Source organism: Scophthalmus maximus, chromosome 7 (genome assembly GCF_022379125.1).
Source record: "Scophthalmus maximus strain ysfricsl-2021 chromosome 7, ASM2237912v1, whole genome shotgun sequence".
Lineage (NCBI taxonomy): Eukaryota > Metazoa > Chordata > Actinopteri > Pleuronectiformes > Scophthalmidae > Scophthalmus > Scophthalmus maximus.
This window is the reverse complement of record NC_061521.1, coordinates 22470263-22491261: the sequence shown is the minus strand read 5'-3', so window position 1 is coordinate 22491261 and position 20999 is coordinate 22470263. Positions and strand designations below refer to the sequence as shown.

At 40.4% G+C, this 20999-nt stretch overlaps 2 protein-coding genes across 3 annotated transcripts in view; both read left to right on the top strand.

Annotated features, from left to right (window-relative positions):
- The first annotated feature begins 1440 nt into the window (after positions 1-1440).
- Positions 1441-16956, top strand: c7h12orf4 (chromosome 7 C12orf4 homolog). Of its 2 annotated transcripts, XR_004794922.2 has the most exons (15): positions 1441-1557; positions 1977-2170; positions 3013-3158; positions 5211-5392; positions 5511-5610; positions 6093-6217; positions 8174-8283; positions 8395-8592; positions 8913-9041; positions 9602-9670; positions 9755-9957; positions 11371-11488; positions 13155-13212; positions 13814-13881; positions 14920-15001. XR_004794922.2 is itself a non-coding variant. In XM_035643277.2 (14 exons), exons 1-14 carry the CDS (start codon positions 1532-1534, stop codon positions 15010-15012), a joined length of 1701 nt encoding a protein of 566 aa, XP_035499170.1. In that variant the 5' UTR covers positions 1441-1531; the 3' UTR covers positions 15013-16956. The 2 variants fall into 2 exon arrangements, 1 of the variants encoding a protein (XP_035499170.1); XM_035643277.2 differs by lacking the exon at positions 11371-11488 and having other exon boundaries at positions 14920-16956.
- A 2057-nt stretch (positions 16957-19013) lies between these two features.
- Positions 19014-20999, top strand: part of slc45a3 (solute carrier family 45 member 3) — a 30951-nt gene continuing 28965 nt past the window's right edge. The window contains exon 1 of the mRNA XM_035643274.2: positions 19014-19164. The gene's annotated coding sequence lies outside the window, so the exon portion shown is untranslated. The remainder of the gene's footprint in view (positions 19165-20999) is intronic.

Below are 20999 nucleotides of genomic sequence, written 5' to 3'. Positions count from 1 at the left end.
AATATATGAAACATATTGTTGTACTCTCCATCCTTTGTGCGGATGAAAGCCCTCATTTAAAAAAAAAAAAGAATGTTACATTCTGTCAGAGCGGAAGTCAGAGCGAGTTTTGTCTCATGACTAATACTAAACTTAAATTTTATTGACTTTAAATTGTCGACATTATATATATTATTAGAATATTTTTTTAAATAAACAAGGAAATATATGAACAAAACATTTGATCAAAGTGAAAATGAGTCATTATGAACTTTTAACAAGTTTCACTTAATTTAATGAAATGACAAGTGAAGAAGCTTAACATTACTATTATAACCACTGTCACAAGGACTGCTCAAGATTGTACTTCAATAGCATTTGTCCTCAGATCTTTTATGCTTTAGTATGTTAAAAATAATTTGAGCTTGATGGAATTTAATTTGAGAACACAGATCCACAGAACTGAGGTACTTATTGTGATTTAAGTTATTCTATATAATATTTATTTAATCTGGATATGATTGACGCTACAGAGCACCCTTATAAAGAGGCTACAAAATATATACGATTGAAGAGTCATTATGATCATTATTTTCAAAAGATTAAGTAAATTACTTTATGCACAGTTTGTTTTGGTTCAGTTTTTTTACATTGTTGCAAACATGGGGTAGTAAAATTGTAAAATCTATTCTAAAAAAAGACAGTGAGCCAGGAAATATGTCTTAGATGATACAAAACAAGATTGTACAAGATTGGTGGTGCTTAGATTCCTTGCAACAGGTCGGACATGTTCCCACAGGGAGCCAGTAGATGGCAGAATTTGTTAAGCCATCTGCTGGGGCCCAATGATAAGAACCTCTGTTTGGTTGGAGTTGAGTTGGAGAAAGTTGTTTGACATCCAGTTCTTTACATCACCGGGGAATTTGTTAAACGAACTCAGCATTCCACCAGACTTTTTGGAAAAGATTTAAAACTCGTCCCCCACAGTTCCCATATCTGCCCCCCCTGGGTTCCAGGGTGCTGTTCTCTGGCTGGCCCACTACACAACATGACCTTTCCCCTAGTCATCAGGTATTTTTTGTTTGTTTGCTTTGGTTCCATACGCTGCTAAAAAGAGGTGCAATCGAATAAGAAAGAACCTCTCAATAAATCATTTAATAAAAATCGTGCTATTTCTGAACAATCTGTCCCCCTCACTTTTAAAACGAGTCAAAGGTTTTCCTGTGGGGTGGAGCTGCCCAACTTTGGCCAGCAGGGGGAGGCAGTGCCCAAGGAATCCGCTCGCGTAAATTGAGCCTTGGCATCAGCAGATTCGTGATTTAAAAAAAAAAAATTAAATCTGCATTGTACATACAAAAAAAATAATGTTTATGGGATTTTTAAACTCAATACACTTTCAGGTAAATCCCTTATTAGTTTTGCTGCACAATCAATAACATAAACTATATCCACGAAATACAGGAATGTGCTTTTGCGGTCGCACGGCTATACTGCGAATGAGTCAGCTGACTGAACCAAAACAGGAGCCGCTGGACTTCCCACCAGGAAATACATGAAACACTGTTCGCTCACTCTCAGGCAAGTTTGCCTCTTATAACATTCATATGCTCACCGAAAAAAAACCTGCAGGCAGCGACACATGTCCACGACAGAGAAACTCTCTGTGTTTTGTTTTTCTAAATTTTCGCTGGGTTCCCTAAGCGTTAGCTTAAGTACCGTTAAGCTAACGTGGAGCTAATTCTTCATAGACGTGAACGAGGTTAATAACAGTGTATTAATGACAATGTGTTGGTCTCAATGAGCTCGTTGTTCTGCCTTCAATGTATGAACATGTCTAGTGTTTGCGTTGTAAATTGGGAAATATACGTCATTTCATAACTTTGAAGACCCAACAGTCAGTAGACAATGCAGTCACGTGCATGTCATGTCTCTGTTTGCATTCTTGTTTGTGCTTCTTCACTCAATTTTTTTTCATCCTCTTACCTTCTATTTTCCAGCCCCCGGGCCATGAAGAAGACCAAGGGCAAAGTGGGCTGTGCTCCTCCCGAGAAGGAGTTCGTGTTCAAGTTCAGGGCGGGACAAGACGACTGTGTCCTCAAAGTGCCCCTGAAGTTTCCCGTCGAGGAGAACATCAGTGACCTCCACGGGCGCCTGATGCTGCTCCACAAAATACCCTGCTACATAGAAGACGGTGATACTGCAGCTCCTTTGTAAAAGAAAAAAAATCCATCCATCTATATATATATATATATATAGATGTATAAGTATATATATATATACTTATACTTCTTTATCTTTTACCTCTTAGTTGGGGCGAGAGGCAGAGTAACACTCTGGACAGGTTGCCAGCCAATCACAGGGCCAAAAGAAAACCCATCATTAATTGAACTTGTGTATTTGTATCTGCTCGCCACTGGTGTCGAATTTTCACATATGATTTCTTTCGCTTACGCATTTCTTGACCAGCACTTGCTCCAGTTGGTTTATTGGGTTTGGCGAAACCCTCACATTAGCCGTCTGTAACCAAAACATCATCATTCGTTCAGGGGAGCGATGTGGTCAGTTTGTGTTTGAATTCTTTGCGTGCAAAGTTGCAATTGTAATGTCATCTGTCTCTTCAATAGACTTAGGGTCTGAATTCCAGAAACCAAATTACATTGTAGGAATGTAGGAAATAACAAAAGGATCATTATCTTTATTACTGGTAATTTCAGACCGGTTCACGTTCCTTCCCTCTTCAGCGAACCTTTCTGCGTCATCCACCTTAAGTTTTATAATCCCTTTCTACACAAGTGGAACAGAAAAATAAGATTGAGTTTATTTTAACTGAACCCAGTGAAATAATTTCTCTCCAGGCGGACGTCTGCCTGGGAACAAGACAGGATTGCCAGCAGGGCCATGCTGTTAGTTGGAAATCGAAATGGATGGAATGTATCCGGCCCATTGATTTTGTTGCAGTGTGTACTACTTGGCTTGCACAGAAATGAAAACATATATTTTTTTAATTTGCTGCGTGTGCATCTCTTCCCGTAGAGCTGAAGACCTCACTGTCCAGCTTCGTTGAGAGCGAGACCATCCTGGATTATGACAGAGAGGCCGAGCTGGCCCTGCAGAGACTCACCACGGGGGACATGGATGTGAACCAGCTCACTAATGCCTGGACCAGGTCTTACATGGAGGTGATGACACATTTCAATTAAAGTTATGTGTTTAAAAACAAATTTCAGTGTTCCTAATAAGCGATTGATTTGTAATAGCACAAGCTTTCATATCAACCTGTAGAATCGTGGCAGGCTCTTGACATATTAGGTGTCATGAAATGTTTTTGTGCTTGTTTGTATTTGTACTCCTCTCTCACATTAATGTCGTCATCTTTTTATTTAACTCCTATCACACAGAGTTGTACCTGTTGTTCACTGAAGGATGTGTACTTTTAGTAATAAGATATAATTTTTTTGAGAGTAACTCCATTACCATCATTATTCTTTCCTTGACTGAGTAGGAAATATCAACCTCTTGAAATTAGAGGCAGACACAGACATATCTGTATCAGCGCTAATGTTTACAGATATTAAATCTTTAATTGTACAGAATAAATAATGCAGAAAAATATATAAATATAATAATATAAAAATAGCATTTATGTTTATATTTTAAGTTTGTGGTAAAATTTTTGGTTGTATTTCCGTTTTCTTAATATTTATACTTATTCATGATAATGTTTATGGTTAAACTGAAATATCAAGCCTCAATTAGATTTCTTTGTCATAAAAAAAAATCTAAATATATATATCGACGGATGTATTGGTATCTGAAATCTTGGTACTCCCTGATATCGATATCGGCATCGGCCCCCAAAAATCCACATTGGTCTGTCTCTACTTAAAACTTACTCTTTCCGAAGTCAGTATGTTTCAAGTCCTTGTGATTGATCCATGATCAACTCAACATTGCATGTTAACTCCACACCTTCCTCTCTACAAAGCTTCAGTTGGCTTACAAAAATGCTGTTTCGAAAAATTTAATTTCTGTGCCACATTATACGACTACGTTATTTCACTGTAAGAAAACAACAATACTTGATTCTCTATACACATTTCTAAAGTCGAGTAGGCAGGAGGTGCAGTATTCCTTTGATAAAATGTCTATTAATGATGTGGACTACGTGCTTTATTCTTGGCAGGTGTTCCATAAAGTTAATTTCAGAGTCCGGCTTGTCAACGCACCCTTATCGTATATCCACTACTCTGTGCTTCTGTAGTAGCGGCAGCGCAGCTGAGTGTTTTCGGAAGTGTCCTCGGGTGCTCTCGCTAACTTCAGGCCAGTCATGGGCCATTAAAGCAACTTAAATAGAAGAAGCGCAGTGCATGTGTAAATTGATTATTCATGAGTTCTGGATGGGGAGGGGCATTTAATGTCTCTCACACTCATTGCACTTGGTCACACTTTGCTGCATTTCCTTCCCACAGATCCAATATGTGGTGGCGGTTTTCACATATTTGATAATGGAGTCATCACCTTTATACTGCAGATCAATATAGAACAATCCGACTCGTTCGACATAAAGTGGACTTCGTGGTTTCCCTCATTAAATGGGAGTATTTTCTGCTCACTGATGCACTTCTTTGAAAGTGGAACGTCTCTTATTTCGTGTTTAACGACAGTCAGTGAGATCATCTGGTTTCATACAAAACCACACACACCGACACTCTGCTGTCACCTGTTCAGGGGTCTGATAAAAAAAAAACGGCGGCCGGCTCGGCTCGTGTTGTGAATCCCTGTCCGGCACCCGGATGTTTTACGACACTTGGCCGACCCTCAACGTTTTAACTGCAGCCGCGCAAAAATACACATGGAAGCTTTCCAGAGTCCGTCGTGTGTTTGTGGCCTGAAGATTTTCCGAGGCCTGTATAAATAGAGTTTTGGATTCTAAATTACTGTTATGTTGCTTTTTCTAATTACGGATCATCAACTGTCCTGGTTTTATTGAGCGGGCACAAAGCCTTTAATGTGTTCACGTTGCATTTTCCCCTTCCTCGTTTGTCTTCCTCTAAAATTAGTGAACATTTGTCACGTTGTTTTATCCTTCCTGTAGTCAGCTCATCACCCACGATGCTGTTTGGTACAATATAGCCATCCTGTGATGGTCGTGTTTCTTTGTACATTTTAGAAATACAAATTCTTATGTCATTTTGAACTTGTTCTTCTCTTTTCCTCCGTCACCGTGTCAGACTACACTGGAACACGCTCGGCCCGAGGAGCCCAGCTGGGACGAGGACTTTGCCGATGTTTACCACGAGCTGATCCACTCACCCGCCTCAGACACTCTGCTGAACCTTGAGCACAACTACTTTGTCAGCATCTCCGAGCTCATCAGCGAGAGAGACATGGAGCTTAAGAAGCTTCAGGAGAGGTTGGCGTTAGGGATTATTGACTGGGATCTTTCTAAAATTTACTTTACACACATAAACCTATATTATATTATCATATATATGATCATATATATATATATGTGTTATCTGTCTTGACAGGCAAGCAGCTGAAATGGACAAGGTGATGCATGAGCTTGGGAATACTTTGAGTGACCAGGATGTAAATGCAGTGGCATCTCAGCATTTTGATGCACAGCAGGTACATAAGAAGCAGAATTCACTGTATTCTGAAGCAGCGTTAAAGGGGCAGTAAGCTATTTTAATCCAATACACTTTTTGTAAAATTCAGGGTTGGGGCTCTGTAAATTGAAAAAATGTGTATGTAGTTTGTAAACATCAATCCCCGACATGTTAAAAGATACTATATGACTCGGGGGTTTTGGCCTCGTGGTTAGCATGTCCGTCTCCTGGACCCGAGGCTGCGGGTTCGAGGTCTGACTAGTATTGTCAAAAAAAATCAGCAACAAACAATCTTTCTCCAACATCGCTTACTGACCCTTTAAAAGCTGCTGTACCTTTATACCAGTGCATTACCTAAGTTATTGTTTGACCGCACATATTTCAGGGGATTCAGTGAGATGATTCTTCATTTACAGGTTCAGATCTGGTCAAGTTCGTGAAACTGTGCTGACTGTTCCATACTAAAGTTCAAGCTCAGTTTTTTTTATCTCCCTTAAACAGGTGCTTGAGAACAAGTGGGCCAGTGAGCTGAAACAAGTCACTTGCATTCAGAAGCAGGAGTACCAGGAGTGGGTCATCAAGTTGCACCAGGACCTGCAGAAATCCAACAACAGCAGCAAAATCAAGTGAGTTTCTCTGTAAACATCGTCGTATTTGTGTGTACCCTAGAGCCTAATCTCCGTATGTGTACACACTTCTGATATCTGTTGGCTTACTCTACTACACCCACATGAACCTGGACAGGCTTTTTTTTCTCTGACAATTTCACTTCAAGTCTCAGGGTTTAGAAAAGAATTGTTGATTCAAGACAATAAATGCTGGAGTCTGGCACTCGGGTGCTTAAGAAAAAGAAAAGCAGACACACATGAATGAACTCTGCACATGCAGCAGCTCGGAAGATTGTCAATGAAAGGTGGCCACGCAGCGGCATGTCTTTATCCGCCAACGCAGAGACTCTGGCTTGTCGGTGGCTTTCGAGATTTGAGTCCATTTATTGTTTATTTGTACAGTGATTAAGAAAAGGAAGGAGGCTGATAATAAAGCTTACACTGATAAAAATAAGTTGATTAAAAAGGAGCCCAAAAAACTTGGGAGACACGCTGGGATACAGCTGGAAGAGGAGAATCTAACCCGATCACAAATTCAACTGTTCTGTTGACCCAAAAAAGTTGAATATGCCTTGTCTGATCTGTGCAATCAGAGGAGCGCCTCTGTTTTCCATCTGTTTCTTTGCTCTAGGCCGGAGTGATCCCGTCACACACAAGCATCTGTTTTAATAGGAAACACGAAGATGTCTGCTGACTTTTTTTGACGCACAGGCGGCATTTGCATATTAATTAAAGTGATTGCAAGGATTCAAAAAAAAAAAAACTCATCTAAGTTTGACCGAGGCTCGGCTTTGCAGTGTCAGTTATGACACTGGCTTCTTGGGATAACAACTTGGGTTAATCAAATCAAATCTAATAAGGGGTTCTCAGTAATGTAGCGCTGCAGAGCTCCATGGCTTAAATTCAGGTCTTAACACTCGTCCTCTGCATTTATTGGCTGTTCCATCAAACCACCAGGCTAAGAGCTCCTCTGACAAAGTGCTGACTGCATCACTTTTTTTTGGTAATGATGAATATCTTTATCTAGTTATGCGTAGGTGGAACTTCATACTTTTGCTTCATTAAACTCTGAACACTGAGCATTTAAAGCTGTAGCCCTCAAAACTGCAAACAGCAATTCAGGTTGGATTTTGAATTTCTTTATATTTTCTATGTTTCACCAACTATTTGAACAATCGATTAATCGGTTCAAAAGTTCAAAGTCATTTTTATGAAAACAAAAAGCTAGAATTCTCTGATTTCAGCTTCTTAAATGTGTATATTTTCGGGTTTCTTTGCTCTTCTATGACAGTAAACTGAATATTTTGGGGTTTGAGAAACACAATCGACCTTTTAATGCCATTTTATGGACCAAACAACTAAACAATTAATTGAAGTGACAGATAATGAATAATGGAAACTATGGCTGCAACTAAAGATTATCTCAATAATCCATTAATCTTTTGATTATTTTCTTAATAAATGGATTAGTTGTTTATCCATTATAATTTCATAAAATGGTGAAAAATGTTGTTTCCCCAAACCCAAAGATGATGTTTTGTTTTGTCCTCACACCAAAGATATTCAGTTTTTATAAAAACGACTTGAACGGATAAATTGATTATCAAAATAGTTGCTGATTAATTTGAATCGATTAATTGTTGCAGCTCTAATGAAGATAATCAATACTTGCAGCCTGAATTGAAACTCAAAAATGTAATCCATAATGACGTGTATTATTTCCTTTTTTTTATTGTATTCATTGAAACCACAAAAACGACTGATGTGTAAAGTAAAAGGTCATTTTATAAAATATTACAACTAAAATATAATTTGATAAAATATGTCTTGGTTCATTCTCACTTTTTTCTGGGGAGGAATCTCTCACAAGTTATTCCTGTTTTTGTCCTTGAGCCTATAACGTGTTATAAATGCTGTATATTTGATAACCATCGTTCCTGGCTGGTTTTGTTTTGCATGATTATTGTTTATCAGTGAGGAGATCATGGTGCAGCCCAACCAGCTGTCGGAGCTTGAAGATTCTGGGTCCAGGGTGTTTGAGGAGCCTCAGTCTCAGCTGGAGGAGAGTTTCACCATCCACCTCGGTACGTCCTCTCCTTTAATATCATTCACAGGTAGCTTTATGATGACGTGACAGAAGTTGTATTTGTGGATATGCAACATAGTTTAATAATGTGCTAATGTTTTTTGACCAGGAGCGCAGCTGAAGACGATGCACAATCTGCGGCTGGTCCGGGCGGACGTGCTGGACTTCTGTAAACACCGGCGGTACGGCAGCGGCGGAGCCAAGCTGCGGCGGCTACAAACTGCCCTGTCGGTGTACTCGTCCTCGCTCTGCGGCCTGGTGCTGTTGGTGGACAACAGGGTCAACTCCTACAGTGGCATCAAGAGAGGTCAGGGGACATTCATAGATGTTTTCTTCTTTTCACTTGGGCAAATGCTCCTGTAAGTGATCATCATGTCTATACATTTTAAAATAACTTTCCTGCAGCGCTTTGTTTTATTTTAGCACCAGTGACTTTTTATTTTGATCTGGTTTTCTGTCACTTTTTATAATATTTTGTTTAAAGACGTGTATTTATTTTAAAAAAAAAGGTAGGAGTGATGGGGCAGAGGCTCAGACATAAGCTCTACTAGCGGGGATAATTGTTTGGTTCCAGAAGCGAGGAGACTTTTCATTCATGATTTTTTCTTTTGTGTGCCGACTTGTTAGACTTTGCGACGGTGGCAAAAGAGTGCACCGACTTCCACTTTCGCTGTCTGGAGGAGCAGCTGGATGAGGTGCAGCAGGTGGAGCTCTATGCCAGAGCGCAGCGCAGCAGCAAGCAGAAGGACCAGCCAGGTTAGACTCGGTTTGCCTCAGACTTTCTCACTGCAACCACGGCTGTGACGAACACGGAACATTGGAAGGAGGCTGAAGGTCACACACCACTCATTCAACCAGAAAATTTAATTTAGCTAGTGACCTGCACAGACACGACTGATATTAACAAAAAGAATTGTGGCAGCCACGATGCCTTTTTTTTAAAAACTATGGATGCTTAACTAATATGAATATACTAGTTATTCATTTGCAATACTACAGTGACACATAATGCAAGTTGTTGTACCATCTTTTTTTGTGTGCAAATTATACAATATATATTCACTTTTAAGTTGATTGTTATTTGGCAAGATAAGACTAATAGCTTTTATTTTGACCTCAGGAAAGTATAACTACTCACATGAAAGTAACTGTTTTACAGTTACAGTACAAAAAAACTTTTGTAGTAAGAAGACACTTCACATCACTGCTAATATATTGACGAAAGACTGATCCCGATCAAAGCAGAGCACAGCAGAGCAGAGCTGTATATAGAAACAGTCATATTTATCAGAATTTTTTGAATTGTTTGTTTACAGAGATTCCGAGAAATGGAGCTGACGACAAGAGCAAAAATATTGAGAGAAATCCCTCTAACATCGTACCAGGTAACGGCTATCACTTATTTATTGATCCCACTTTTTCAATTGGGTCATTTTTTTGTGTATACCTAATAGCTGTTCCCGCCCTAGGTGAGTTCTACATCTCGCGGCACTCCAACCTGTCCGAGGTCCACTCCGTCTTCCACCTGTGCGTGGATGACAACGTCCGTTCGGGGAACATCACGGCGAGGGACCCGGCCATAATGGGGCTGAGGAACATCCTGAAGGTGTGCTGCACCCACGACATCACCACGGTCACCGTGCCGCTGCTCCTGGTCCACGACATGTCGGAGGTGAGATCCCTGTCCCCCTCTGAACACTTTATCCATTAGCTCTACTGCTTACCCTTGACGGGCACTAGGTCTGGCAGGATTACAATAATGCAGTAACTGATAATTCAACCAAAATTGGTAGGGATGCAACGAAATTGTTCGGCCGAATGTGTGGAAAAGACCGAATTTTTTTTTCCGAACAATGTTATTGATGACCCGACCGAAAAGCTGTGAGCAACATCATGTCGGCAGTGTGGAGTCATTGAAAAAATGTCAGATCTTCTGATCTGCCCGCGACATTCACCGCGAATCAGCGGGTGTTAACCGAAGAAACTTCTCTCTCTACTCGCCTCATTTGAATAAAAGTATTTTTTTTGTTTTATTTTATTTCAAGTTATATAGTGCTTTGTTGTTATAATGTCTGCTGGAATGTAAAAAAAAATAATTATTTAAATATTTATAAATTGTTTTTTGTAATTGGTTAGTTTTTCCTTGAAAATCAAGACAAAAACGTAAAAAGCACAAAAGATTTCCAAAATAAATTAAAAACTTTAAAAAAGAAATTTATCCCCCCCAGTCCTTTTCTTAACTTTCTGCCAAACTGCACAGCTCCTGTGTTAAAAGTTGAAATGATGTCGAGGAGAAACAGATCATAGAAAAGTTTACGATTCCATGCAAACGTTTGGGTTGGACGGAGCGATCGTTTGGCTGCCAGACACTTGACTTGAACAGATTTGTTCCATTTGACACTCTGACTCAGTATTTCTTGGTTCGTATGAGTTGCAGAGGAATTTTAACCTTAGGTGGGTCGATAATTACAGAAGTGTGGGATTATCCTGGTTGCTCAGACTAGTGATTCCCATCCTTTGGCACTTGCATCCCAGGGAGGTTCCTGCTGATGCCAGGATGTCTGAAAAGATTATATATTAACCCAACTAATCATCATCATCGCATCCCAAAGTTTCCGTCTCTGCCCCGTCCAGACTAAAAACGCAGCCCTGTAGTCTTCCAACTAAAACAAGGAATAAGTAGCATTTGCAATGTTCTCCATTTTAAGGCAATTGAAAACTCAGGAGTGGCTTGGACACCAGGCATAAACTCAGCAGATAGTTTAAAATAAATGTATTACTGTGGATGTTGCCTCTTGAGTCTTTCACCGTCAACTGCGTAAGCTCACTCCTCCATCTGTCTTTGTGCGTCTTTGTTTTTTTTTTTCGTACAAAGAAAAAACCTGCTGCAGGCCACACACAAGTTTCCACGTTCGCCTAATGGACGGTGGAGTGACAGTTTCTTCCCTTTCATTCCGCCTCCACTTTGTTTACGCGCTACATATACAAGCGGAGGCAGAACTTCAGCCTTCAAACTTAACACTTCCCAGGTTTGACTCCAGAAGGGCGAAGGAGAATGTCGTAAACTTTTTTTCTGTTTACTCAGAACCTCGCCGAGTTACCTCGGAGTCTACGCAGCAGCAGTCTGACCTCACACGGCGTTGGAGGGCAGAGACAAAACCTCCAGTGCTTTGAGGCAGAGTTTAGTCCAATATTAAGTCAATGTGAGGTGGACTTTTTCTTTTCTATCTGGAAATTGGAAAATCGTATTTTATTTGTTCTGTTTGTTCCCCCCTCCCGAGCTGAATTGCAGCTCCTTCTCGGTTCTCAATCTGCATAAAATGAAATAAAATCATAATAAACTTGAGAATCCCATAAGATGGAAAGTAAATACTCCAGAAGGCTCTGTGTCTCGAGTGCACCTCGTGCCACAACTTGCCCGGTGCAATTTTTCTCGTCATGTCTAATCAAGAACTCTTTGTTTACATAACCAAAGTCCTCTTCAACTCTCGAAGCCTCGGGAGGCGGAGGATCTTTAATTGATAGCTTCTGCTTCCACGACTTTCCATCTGTCATCTTCTTCTTTTCTGTCTTGTTTTTTCCATTTAGTGTTAGCCTGCTCCAACAAGCCTATTCTTGCGTTGGTATAGTTTGTCTAGAATAGATCAACTATAGAGTGCAGGTCTGTGCTGGGGTTTTTTTTCTTCGAGAGAGAGAGTGTTTGGAGTTTTGAGGAAAAAGGGAGAAGAATTGATCAGTGACACAATGATAGATGTTTAAAAGTTTGCTCAACTTTCCAGGAAACTGAAAACACCAAAACGAAACCAATCTAGGGAAGCGGTTTGCAGCGAATCTTTTACGCAATCTTTAACTGCTTTTTTTGTGGCCCGGTACCAAAGTAATGAAAAAACTGGAATATACTATCTGGTTGCTAATGTGTCAAACCACCGTGGTTTATCTGGAGGGCAACTTGGTTAGCGGACGACACAGTCAACACGTTCAACACGGGCCAGAGCACGAGCCTCGCTGACACAACCCTGCCTCCAGTTCATGGATTCAGTTTGTTGACATGGGACGTCGGTGAAAGACTACGTGTGTGTGTGTGTGTGTGTGTGTGTGTGTGTGTGTGTGTGTGTGTGTGTGTGTGTGTGTGTGTGTGTGTGTGTGTGTGTGTGTGTGTGTGTGTGTGTGCTTGCGTGTGTGCGTGTGCGTGTGCGTGTGTGTGTGTGTGTGCTTGCGTGTGTGTGTGCTTGCGTGTGTGTGTGTGTGTGACAGAGGCTTTACCTGTCTTGTACACTCGTCACTGTGGGATGCACAGATGAGGAGCACACATGCGAAAGAACTGAAAACCCTGCAAAATCTAGTTCTATTACACTTTTGATGTGTTTTGACAGGAAACTTTGCCTTCTTATCTAATCTAATTTAAATACCTGTGTAAGACCCAGACTCTGTACAGTGTGACTGTCCATTAGAAAGCAGCATGTAAGTAGGTATTTTTATTTCATGTATCAACACAAATTAATCCTGAAGACTTTATCATAATGAGTCCCAAACGCAAAATGAATAGGATTGGTTTTAAGCATATTCTAAAAGAAATTTAAATTTAAAGAAGTTTAAAGAAAAACATAAGTATGTGGTAATGGAGATTTCACCAAAAAAGAAACGCAGGTTTGAAAGCGATTGAAAAGTAAATAAGAATAATAGTAAAAAATGACAATAACAGCAACTCATTTTCTTTTCTGATTAAAGGTGAAACCATTTATGAAATGTAACCTGTTGTCCTTCTAATGAAATTGGATTTCATTGCTTGTTTCCAGATTGTGTGTTATCATGTTATTCTCTAATGCAGCTATACCATTCAGAGTTCTCACGTCTCCCCTCTCTGTGCAGGAGATGACCATACCCTGGTGTCTCAAGCGAGCCGAGCTGGTGTTCAAATGTGTCAAAGGTAACATGAAAGTCTGAAATGAGGCCGGTTTCATGAGTTGAGACCAATTATTTAACACTGTTAGTGTTAAAATGTCAGTTTACATTACATTGTTCTGTCTTTACACTGCATTGACTTGATTTAATTCAGTTTTTCAAGCGGAGAGCAACGATCTATCAGATTTAAACTGTTCAGCTTTTCTATCTATTGTGTTTCCTATTTCCTCAAATTTAAAGAGCAAGAGTTTCTTTTTAAAGCTGAAATCCTTCTTTAAAGAAGCGGAACGTCAGTGCTGTGAATATACCATAATGCAATGTAGATCAGAAATGTGTTGTGCTTGTACGGTGCCACTCTCTCACGTCAGTTCTCTTGGCCTAGATTATGAAAAACAAAACAACATTCACTATTTCTGGATAGTTTTTGCATCATTCTGAAAAATATTCAAAATCACAAAACAAAAGTAGACAAGGTTCCTTTTGGAAACTGGGTGCACAAAATTACATAATTGCACAAAAACACATTACAAGATAATTCTTAGAATGCCCTGAACTTTACAAATTGATGTTTAACAATAGACGATTTTGTGTGAAACTATCATTAACTTAATCTGTTTCATCTGCAGGCTTCATGATGGAGATGGCCTCTTGGGATGGAGGTATATCGCGCACGGTTCAGTTTCTGGTGCCAAAGGTGAGAGCAGAATGGACTTCCTGTATTTATGTTTCAACATGTTAAAGTGTAGGTGTCGCAAAAATCCTTCTCTGAGTAATATCCTTGCCAGCAAATGTACATCTAAGGCCTCACGTGTACACAACATCACAAAAGGACACACCTGGCGTTATAGTACGTACCTTTGAACGCAGAAGGGAGAAGAAAGACGGCTTGTGATAAATTATAAATAAAAGAGCTTTAGGCTCTCTGGACCAGTGTTTACAGTGCTGCGGTAAAATGAAAGCTCAGAGACCCATCCATAAAGAAATGGGATTAACGTGAAGCTGTTCCAACGCTGATGTATAATCTTTAAAATTACTCAGAAATCCAGGTTGTGTCTTTTGATATAATGTTAATAAGATATAATGTTGCTTTACCAGTAAAAGAAGATAAATATTTTAGTTCTGCAAGGTTCTCTTGTGGTTTTTTAAGTAAATTGTGTTCTCATTGACGGATGAACCGTGACTTGTTATTTGATTTCGGACTCAGCTGGAAGCCGTATACCTATAAACCTCTGTGGTTTGTCAGGAAGGCAGCAGAGCCTATAGCATGATCTCACGTTGACAGGTTGAGATGATAGAGAAGCAGCGGCATCAAAAGGACCCCTGACTGAATCGGCGGCTTCCCGTCCCGGGCAGCAAGCGCCGACAGACACACCATTCAAAAATAGCACTGTTTTCTCCACCTCAAACGAGACGCGGTGGCTAAATATACAGGCGGCTTCTGTTCAAAGATTAATACTTAACATTCTTATTTGATGGCCGGCGAATTTGCTCAGACCCGACGAGGTCATGTTCGCTCCGGAGATGTAATCATTTCAGCGTCTTGACAACTGTTCCCTCCGGAGAGAAGAAAAAAAAGACCCTGTGGTGTTGAGGCTAAAGGGGCAAACGCAGGGGGCTGTTAACACCTGGCTGTACACCAACAGTCCACATGTATTTTAAATGGCTCACTGCTCCCTGTATCTCTCTCTCTCTCTCTCTCTCTCTCTCTCTCTCTCTTTCTCTTTGTGTTCAGAGTATCTCGGAGGAAATGTTCTACCAGCTGAGCAACATGCTGCCTCAGATCTTCCGCGTCTCCTCCACGCTGACTCTCACCTCAAAACACTGACGGATAATCAGAGACGCCGCACATGTTTCACGTTTCACACACGTGGACTCGTTCCTTTCTTTTTTTTTTCTTTTTTCTTTTTTAACAGCATTGACCGATTATGTTGTTTCTTTGTTTTTACAGGAAATTAAGTGGTGATATTGTGAAACAGCCCCAAAAAACATGACAACAGATGGGTGAAAATTGAGGCTGGAGCTGCAAATAGAATTTTAAATTGGAAGCTACTTTTTTTTTATGCAATGGATGAGCCTTGTTATTTTTTTTGCACCTTTTAAAGTTACAGCAATGAGAATGGTACTAGAATCAGTGGCTCTCTCACACGCACACACACACACACACACACACACACACACACACACACACACACACACACACACACACACACACACACACACACACACACAAAGCAGCTGATGCAATTATGACTTCATGCTTCCAGGGTGTGGTTCTGGTGGTGACCAGAGTATTATGACATCATGACAACCGCTGCAAGTGTGACCCGTTTTCTTTAAAGCTGCGATCTGTCACTTTCCCTTTACGTCCAAGTGTAACGGAGCAGCCAGCGGGTTTTGCGTCGGCTAAAAAGTTATTTCATTTGAGCTGGTGCAACGAGCCGGTGACGTCAAATGTGAAAACAAGTTTTTGTTTACTGTAGTGATGAAGATGGATGGAATGGGGCACTGATAATTGGACCCATAGTATGTTCATTATAAAAAAAAGGATGTCATTTTTAGTTTCCCTGTGCACATCGTATTATTTCATCCGTTTAATGTTCAGGAACGATCCACATATTGAGATTTAGCAGCACTCGTCCTGCTGCATATATTTTTAAGTCTGGGTCCTGTAGAGAAGAGGAAGTGACACGTACTTGGCTCAACTCGTCCCAAAGACAAATAGTGCTGCTGCCCGAAATGAGCCATGTGCAGGTGTTTCTCCTCTGCTGCATTGCAGCAAGTTTGTAACGAGCATCGTTTCTCTGTGCGCGACAGTGTATGAGCAGCACGTGCGGTTCCCTCCCTCCTACTCTCTACTTCTGTTGACGGCAGATGGCACTGTTCCTAAAGACAAATATGTGAAGGTGACAACACAGACGCTTACAAGCTTTGTATTAGTATTTGTGGTTGGGCTCCAACGAGAGTTGGCTGCCTGTTGAAATTCATCTCAATCCATTTTAGTCCACATTCATTGCAGCCTCTGTAGTCGTATCTCCACCGGTAAATGTCTGTCGAATGTGTTTGACACTTGGAACCCACTCGTGTGTATTCACTGTATATGTTTACATTTATATATATGTGTTTAATTTGATTTAAATTCTCTATGAAAGCCACGATGAGCTCATGACAGTTTTTGGATGCCGCCAGCGACGCACGTCTGGTGGCATTTGGTTCAGCGTTTTTTTTTAAATTTACTGTTGATTGGCTTATCCCTCTGGAAACATAATCTCTCTGAAGTTAATAATCCACGTCATTCATTTGGGGAATTACATTTCCCGCACATCTAACGGTGGCCTGTAAGCCATTTCAGACGGGACTGGAATCAATTCGGCCCGTCAGAAAAGTTTGCCACAGTCACGTTCGTCCGTGGTGTCGCAGGCTGATTAAAAGGGTACAGTATAGCAGTCAAAGTACGTTGCCGTCTCCTCTTTCAAGATAAACTAGATGGTTAACGAGGTTCCTGAATAGCGTCATGTTGAAACCTGCAACTGTTTATGTCATGCTGCCATGCTGAGAACCCACAAACTTGTGAGAATACGTATTGCCGAGTGTTTGGCATTGCTCAGGATCGGTCGCCAGTCGCCTGCAGTATTGGGTGTCTGTGGGCAGAGGGTGCAGGCTGCCGAGTCAGCGCGATGGCTCACCTCTCACTGCATGTGCACGTGCTTGGAAAATGACCGGAGCAACATATTCACATATTCAAACTTGACATAAAAAAAATATGAGTTCATCTAGAGGCTTTTTTATGAAGATTTACAACACACTTAAGTTACACGAGTACCGGAAGGCACCTGTTATAACCTGTTCTGACAGAAGTGAAACTATAGAGTAGGGCTGCAACTGACGATTATTGTCATCATCGATTAATCTGACGATTATTTTCTCGATTAATCGATTAGTTGTTTGGTCCATAAAATGTCCTAAAATGGTGAAAAATGTTGATCGTGTTTCCCCAAAACCCCAAGATGATGTTTTTGTTTTGTCCTCACCCCAAAGATATTCAGTTTATTTTCACAGAAGAGCAAAAAAACCCAGAAAATATTCACATCTAAGAAGCTGAAATCAGAGAAGTGTGCCTTTTTTTTTCATAAAAGCTACTTATTCGATTATCAAAATAGTTGGCATTGGCAGATATTTCAAGCAAGTGGAAAATCTGTTATTTAATTGGAATTATAACAGGCCAACTGAGGAAGACCTTAGTGATTGGTGAAGGATGCAATAGATAGTGTTTACTGTTTTTACATGTTTTTATCTTTCTCACAACATGAAAAAACAAACCGTTTTAATTGGAATTCGTGTGCCTCCTCGGGAAGAAGGAAAGTTTTTCTCTGTGTGATTTTTTCCCTCGGAGAGCAAAATTATTCGGTGATAATTGATTTCCGCACCTAATTTTAATTTGACTGGGAATTTGATAAGTTTGCAGAATGGGTTGCCAACACTGACTGGGCAAAAGTCTGTCCGTAATCAGTGAATTAAAGAAATAATTATTAAAAAAATAACATCATAATTAAATATGATCTGTGGGGGGCGTCTGGAAGCCATCGGTTAAGATGCATCCACATCCACGGTTGGATTCATGGCCTCCCTCTGCCTTTTTTCATGTCTCTCTGTAGACTGTCAGCCATGAAATACCAGAACAATAAATAGATAAATAAATAAATGGACATGGCATGTAGAAGATACTGATGGATGCAGTATATATAGTCAGAATATGATCTGCTGATTTAAGTAAAATGGCCAAAAGGAAAATCCTGACACTTGATAAATCGTCCACTTGTCAACAAAATATCTCAAGTGAGAGTTCTGATTCTCTGTCTCTCTCCACCTGCAGCTATAACTTACATAATCATAAACCAGCCATTAGAGGCTCATTTACACATGTAGTCGAACAGATGTTTACATGGTAATTATAGCGTAATAGCATCACTTCAAAACAGTAAAGTAGAAATTGGAGTTATTAAAATCAGAGAAGACTAATGGTCAGAAGAAGAAAATTAAGCTTTAAAAATGTACATTTTCTGGGAGAGAATATTGTGGCGTGACAGATGAGACGCAATGGTATTTATATTTATCATGAAGATGAACAGGTGGAATAAAGAGGATTAGTAGAAATTGCAAATTGACTCCTAAAAAACTGATGGATGGATTATCTTTATCATCCTCGAGGGGCAATTTGGCAAACAGTAGTAGTCAATATACACGTTAAAGAAAATAAATAAAACAAATGATAAATACAGGACAAACTCTTTTTTTTTTACATGAAATGTAAACACAAATTTAGAAAAAAAAATTATTCTTTCAAATAAAAGCTTGTACGTCAGCTAGCTTTAACGCTGACACTGATTTTTCTTTTAAAGGTTCATATGGATCGGGCTATAGCATAAATATATTCTTAGGCTACCAGAATAATCATATGCATAATTAAAATTGACGTTAGATGAAATGTTAAAAAACAAAAACTTTATGAAAACATTAATTTGCGTTACATGTTTATATATGTGTAGTATTTTCCTCTACAGTTGCACACACCGCCACCGGAACTTGCTATGTTTCTGCTTAACAGAGTAAAAGCTTCCGCATATCACTCAACCTTGATTAAGTAATTTGAAAATGAAACATTAAAGTTTGTTTTGCAGTTTGGTTTACTATAAAAAAAATTATTACGTATTAATTTGGTAAGGATTTCTTCCCCTCAGAACAGAAGTTTAATTATTACGTGGAGTTTGCGACACCTGTTTTTTTTGTTGTTGTTGTTTTTTACCATTATTTTGAAAGTCCCGACCGGTACAGCTGTAGCTTAGCATTGGCGCTAGCTTGGCGGCCGTTGTCACAGCTGGGTACGAGTTGTCTCCACAAGTTGAGCAACAGCGCGTCCGTCGGGAGCAAGTTGCCGCCGCCGCCGCCGCGTGGATTTCCAGGAGCTGCTCGTGATTTGAAGGTGAAGTTTACACTTTGAGAAAAAAGGGGGGAAAAAATGTGTCGTCACGATAGAGAAAAAAAAAACACGTGTTGTTTTTTTTTTCTCACCCGCGGTTTAATTCGACACCAAAAAAACGTGGCGCTCCGTGATTTAACGGTCGCGGTGCCGATTAAAAACTTGTGTCGACGGCGACGAACGGGTTTTTAAAATATCACCCACACGTCTGCGTGTGTGTGTGTGTGTGTGTGATTCATGCTACGCCAGAGAGAGAGACCGTCATTTAGCCGAGCTGAAAATGGAAGTGTGTGTGTGTGTGTGTGTGTGTGTGTGGAAGGTGTGCGGTTGTTGCCCCCCCCCGGGCTCCAGCAGCGGAGTGGTGCTTTCTGGAAGTTTTTGCCCGTCTCTGCGTCGCTTGGCTGCCGCTCTTCCACCAGCCTCCCCGCCCCCCCCGACGTGGAGCCCCCGGGGGCCCCGCGGGCTTTATTATCCCCCGATATCACCTCCAATGCCCGCAGGGGGAATCCTCCTCCTCCGTGTCGTCGTCGTTCCCCTGTAAAACATTTGGCGCTGTGCCCGGAGAGAACCCCTCTGTTTTGACACATGGATATTTGGGGGATGATGGAGGAGGAGGAGGAGGAGGAGGAGGAGAATGATGATGAGGAGGAGGACGAGGAGGATGATGATGAGACTCGCAAACTCTTTTCAACTGGCAACCTTGCATATGAATGATATCAATTTCCTCACTGTGTTCAGTCTGTGGCAGGTTTCTGGAGTCCGCTGAGCTCCGGGCGTGTTGATGCAGCTGGAGACTCTTAAGAAACAGAACAACATGATGGTGTTTTGAGAGAGCCTTTCTTTCACGTTTCTACACGATTGCTCAAGAACACCTCTGAGCAATAGCTGTTCAAAAACGAGTCAGTGTGGTCAAGTTGCAAGTGAGATTTCTTTCCAGGGACTCTTGATTAGTCACTCACTGATTCACCACTTGTTGCATTAACCGCTGGAGCCTAAATTAATGAAGATATTGCAGATACCAATATACCCTTATCTATATCTTTATGTATATATATATATATAAATGTCAATGATAAGATTGAGATGCCGTTACAAAACACTTGAGACGAAGACATGTAATCGAGGTTTGATAGTTTACTGTTTAACATAAATGCAACCACCTATATTGAACTTGAATTGAAAAAATAATTCAATTTTTAACGTAATAATGTAAACATAAATGCTCACCTCTTCTGCATTGTTTATGTTTATGTCATATTGGCAAACATAAACACCTATATGTCTTTAAATGGGTCATATCGGCCGATTTATAACCACTTGGTAGGTCGGGCTCTATCATAACTATATTCTTATGCATTATTTCATTTTCATGAAATATTACTGAAAGAAAATCTGACTTGGATTGAGACGCAAGGACTTTCGCCCATTTTAAGATTTGAAATGATGTCCTAATAAGGTTCCACACACACACACACACACACACCACATTGTTATTCCTACTTTCCTTTCAAACCATTGTTGACATTTTTGCATGTTGGATCCTTTAAAGCCTCATTTTTATTTAAACATCTTTATCCTGAGAATACAATGTCAGGAATGTAAACTGCATTTAATTCTAAGTTAACTTCTTTAGTAGGATGCAGTTGAGAGCTCAAAATTTCCATGCTCCTTTTTTATTTAGGGGGGTGGGGGTGTAGTTCTCTAGCCTACTAGAACCGAAAAGGCTCAAAACCCTGAACATAAAGAAGGAAAGAGGATCAAAAGGTTAAACAGCTCCAACCCATGACAGGGGGACTTTTATTGTCACCATGACCGTGACTCTGCCGTCACACAAAGAC

Coding starts and splice junctions, on each gene's coding strand:
- c7h12orf4 (XM_035643277.2), top strand. CDS start 1,532: ATGAAACACTGTTCGCTCACTCTCAG. Junction 5,393..5,510: donor CTTAAGAAGCTTCAGGAGAG/GTTGGCGTTAGG, acceptor CTGTCTTGACAG/GCAAGCAGCTGAAATGGACA. Junction 9,958..13,154: donor TGGTCCACGACATGTCGGAG/GTGAGATCCCTG, acceptor CTCTCTGTGCAG/GAGATGACCATACCCTGGTG.